Raw genomic sequence first — 4,508 nt, 5'->3', positions numbered from 1 at the left:
CAAAGAAAACCATCCAATTCCCCACGAAATTTGGATGAAAACAATAGATCAGGTACAAACTCACTGAAGAAGAACCCAGCTGGGATTACACCTGAGATGGCACACATGTTCATACTGAATCCAACTCACGACCACCTCAGGCTGCATCAAGCTGCGAACGGCACCCCTTTCTGGACAACTGGATATGTTTCATTGGGATGCACTAGTAGGTTGTCTCACTCTTAAAAACACGGGAACCAGGGGGGCTGGGGTTGTGGCTCAGTGGTAGAGTGCTCGCCTAGCATGCACGAGGCACTGGGTTCGATCCTCAGCACCACATAAATGGAAAATAAAGATATTGTGTCCACCTAAAACTTAAAAATAAATAGTAAAAAAAAAATGGGAACCTTTGGTTTGGGAAATAAAAAGAAAAAACATCGATCAGAGTTTCCTTTTCAAAAGTCTGCTCTTATCACCAGGGGTGGTTGGTGGCTCATGCCTGTAATCCCTGTGACTCAGGAGGCAGGAGGATCACCAATTCGAAGCCAGCTTCAGTAACTCAGTGAGACCCTGTCTCAAAAATGAAAAGGAAAAAGGGTTGGAGCTACAGAGCTCAGTGGTAAAGCACCCCTGGGTTCAATCCCCACACTGCATCGAGAGAGAGAGAGAGAGAGAGAGAGAGAGAGAGAGAGAGAGAGGAGAAACCTGCTTGCTCTTGTGTGGAAGCACCTTTAATGTTGGCTTACATGATTGAGGTTTTCCTAAACATCGTGATCTTAACTCACAGCTGCCTGGTTCTCCCCCTTTCCTTTCACCTGGCTAAACCCAGGCACAGATCAGCCAGGGAAGGCTGCCTGGCCAGGGGTATGGTGGCCCCTTTGAAGGGCTTGTTGAGGGCATTATTCAAGCACCATCATGTTGCTTTGCTCCTAAAGGACTTATCTAAAGAGTGGTTCTCTTTCCACAGTTAAGTAGACAAATACAACAATGAGGAGGATGCCAAGGATAGCAAGCTTCAAGCCCATGGGGAAACAGCACTCATCACACTCCTGTGTCATCCCGTGGCTCAGTGCAGAGCACAGACAATCTTCGCTGACAGTGTCAAGGTTGATCCTGGTCTGCGGTGCTCTTGCAGCGCTCCTGGGGAAACATGAGTGGCCGTTAGGATCATGCACATCCAACCAGAGAACCTTCCTAAACGAAGTGTGTGGACCTCGAGGACCTTGAGGGAGAAATCATGTTGGGGTTCCTTGGGCCTCTCTTAAATACTATGCTAGTCGGGCGCGGTGGTGCACTCCGGTAATCCCAGCGGCTTCGGAAGCTGAGGCAGAAGGACCACCAGTTCAAAGCCAGCCTCAGCAATTTAGCAAGGCCTTAAGCAACTCAGTGAGACCCTGTCTCTAAATACAATATAAAACAGGGCCGGGGATGTGGTTGAGTGGTTAAGCACCCCCGGTTCAATCCCTGGTACCCAAACAAAACAAAACAAAACAAAAACAACATCTGTGCTAATTTCAACAAGTGATATTAGTGGATGTCAGGACAACCCCACAGAGCATTTATTTACCATAGTTACTCATCAGGATAGAATTTGCTGGCTTTGGACCTGACTCATGGACCTCAGGTCCCCAATGGGACATTGTGGATGGGGGGCATTATACCCAAGTCTTTTTTGTCCCCTCTTTACTGGTACAACTCTGCTTTTCAGGGTGAACATGGGAAATGCTTTTCCATCTGCTTATTTAAAACCTGAATTTAGGGGCTGAAGGAGGGCTCAGTGGCCAAGCACCTGGCTCCAGGTTCCACCCCCAGCACTGCAATGCATGAGTAAATAAACCAAATCTGCCATTAAGGAAGCAAGAGGATACAGTACTATCTAAAATTTTTAGGGAGAGTCTTATTTTTCTACTACTGGAATTCTGAATAATCTGCTAAAGTTTATTTGGAAGTTAAGGAACTTTCTAAAAAATTATTACTTTTTTTTTTCTTCTTCTTTTCTCAAGTTGGGGATCAAACCCAGGGCCTGGTGATCTGCCATTAAGCCACAACCCCAGCTCCATCTTAACTTCCTAGTAAAATGACCTGGTTGAGCTTTTATTTCAAGTACATGCTTCTCCACCTCCCCACTCCCTCTTTTACCCATCTTCCAAGATACAAACAGGAAGAAAAGTTTTCAAATGACTGCAAATCAAGAAGCTTGGCTGGGCACAGTGGCGCACGCCTGTAATCCCAGAGGCTGGGGAGGCTGAGGCAGGAAGATCGCAAGTTCAAAACTAGCCCCAGCAAACCATGAGGCGCTGAGAAACTCAGTGAGACCCTGTGTCTAAAATAATATAAGGCTGGGGATGTGGCTTAATGGTTGAATGTCCCTGAGTTCAATCCCCAGTACAAAAAAAAAAGAAGAAGAAGAAGAAGCAGCAGCAGCTTAGATTCTGGTTTCAGGTCATCGAGACTTCTGGGTCCCCTTCAACCTCCCTGCCCTGTTGCCTTTTCTCTAAATACGAACAACACTAGTGACTACACAAAAGGACCCTCTGACTTTGAAACCATGCAATATGGGCTGAGGTTATGGCTCAGTGGTAGAGCGCTTGCCTAGCATGCACAAGGCACTGGGTTTGATCCTTAGCACCACATAAATGTAAAATTAAGATATTGTGTCCACCTAAAACTAAAAAGAAATAAAAATTAAAAAAAAGAAATTATGCAATATTGGAAATCTTCCTCCTTTTTCAACAGATTTTTTTTCAAGCTCAAACCCTTCACGGAAATATGAGCAATAACTTTTTCCAAGGGTTGCAGATCTACAATATTATCCATTTTCTCGTGATGGGAAAAAAAAAAAAAGGTGTTACCTTGATCTCTTGGGAATCTTCCTACCGCAGTAGTAGAAGTCTCCTGCTTTTGTTTTAATGTTGGCAATCTTGGGTCTCTGCAAAGCAGAAAGAAAATGTCAACAGGAATTGGTTTCTAATGTCTCATCTTACAGTTTTCAAAAAACGTCTTTGGTGTTGTTATTTTTTTTTTCCAATAAAGTGCTAACGTACAGCCCTTTGTCTCCTCCCTGTGAAACTGAGTTGTAAAGATTTAAGTGACTTGATCCATGTGCAAAAGTGATTAAAACATCTAGCACAGAGTAAGCTTTCAATACGTAGAAATAATGATGGTTAGGGTAGTGGAAAGTATCAAGTTCATGTTGCTAATTTTTTCTTCATATTCTTTTCTTCTTCTTCTCCCTCTTCTCTCTGCAGTGCTGAGGATTAACTCTGTTTTTCCTCAATTGTCCATCCATATTTAAGAACCAGACCTTATCATCCTCAAAAGTCTGCAATGTCCCTGGTCAGGGGCCCTTGGAATGTGAAAATGAGATATCAATGATGGTGCCCACCCAGCACCCCTCACCCAGCACCAGGGCCCATTCACCCAGTAACTCATTGAGGTCCGTTTGATCACCCTACTCTTTTCTGGTAGGCACTATCATTACTCCATTTTGGAGATGAATCTGAGGCACAGAAAGGTTAAGAAATTAACCTGAACTCACACAGTATTATCAGTGAAAAGCTACATGCCTGAACCATTACACCAGACTCCTCAGTACCTTCAATTTCTTTATTTCTTCTTCTTCATCTTCCTCTTCTTCTTCGTCTTCCTCTTCTTCTTCTTCCTCCTATTCTTCTTCCTCCTCTTCTTCTTCCTCCTCTTCTTTTTTTTGGGGGTGGGGTGGGGTGGGTGGGAGGACTGGGTATTAAACTCAGGGGCACTCCACCACTGAGCCACATCCCCACCCCTATTTTGTATTTAATTTAGAAACAGGATCTCACTGAATTGCTTAGTGCCTTGCCATTCTTGAGGCTGGCTTTGAACTCGCTATCCTCCTGCCTCAGCCTCCCAAGCTGCTGGGATTACAGGTGTGCACTACTGCGCCCGCCCGGCTGTATCTTCAATTTCCCTCCAGCAGGAAATCTTTATTCTTCTGATCTACACAGATTATGCCTCTGTTTTGTTTTTTTTTTAAATTTCTTCAGCCCTAATATACATATTTTGTACTGTACTTAACCTGAAGTTTTATTTATTCATTCAGCAAACATTTGTTATGCTTTGTTGAGAGCCCAGCCTGCTGATTAAAGATTTCAGATGGGAACCACCAAGCCACCCTTGCCCTAAACAGCTCACCATGGAATGTGACTACTTTGTAAGGATTCTGCATTGGCTTCCTTCTTCCCTGACTAGAACTTCATCTGCTAGATCTCACGCAGCTGTCCTCCACTGTGCTCTCTCTCTCCCCACTTCCCCGTTTTCCCCCCTTTTTGATACCAGGGATTGAATCCAGGGGCACTTAACCACTGAATCACATCCCCAGCCCTTTTTATTTTTTGAGACAGGATTCTCATTAAGTTGCTCAGGGCCTTGCTAAGTTGCTGAGGCTGGCCTTGAACTTGCAATCCTCCTACCTCAGCCTCCTGAGCTGCTGAGATTACAGGCATGAACCACCAAGCCCAGCTCCTTCCTTTTTTTTTTTTTTTTTTTTTTTT

General features: G+C 44.3%; 1 protein-coding gene across 1 annotated transcript in view; it reads right to left on the bottom strand.

Moving 5' to 3' along the window:
* Positions 1 to 697: 697 nt before the first annotated feature.
* The window catches only part of Lemd1 (LEM domain containing 1), a 28,580-nt gene continuing 24,769 nt past the window's right edge, over positions 698 to 4,508 (bottom strand). Inside the window, exons 3-4 of the mRNA XM_048809013.1 lie at positions 2,857 to 2,908; positions 698 to 1,207 (exon numbers count right to left, since the gene is read on the bottom strand). Coding sequence (XP_048664970.1) covers positions 918 to 1,207; positions 2,857 to 2,908 — 342 coding nt within the window. The 3' untranslated portion in view covers positions 698 to 917. The remainder of the gene's footprint in view (positions 1,208 to 2,856; positions 2,909 to 4,508) is intronic.

Source organism: Marmota marmota, unplaced genomic scaffold (assembly GCF_001458135.2).
Source record: "Marmota marmota marmota unplaced genomic scaffold, marMar, whole genome shotgun sequence".
Taxonomy (NCBI): Eukaryota; Metazoa; Chordata; class Mammalia; order Rodentia; family Sciuridae; genus Marmota; species Marmota marmota.
The sequence above is the reverse complement of the archived record's forward strand: the minus strand, read 5'-3'. Positions and strand labels throughout refer to the sequence as shown.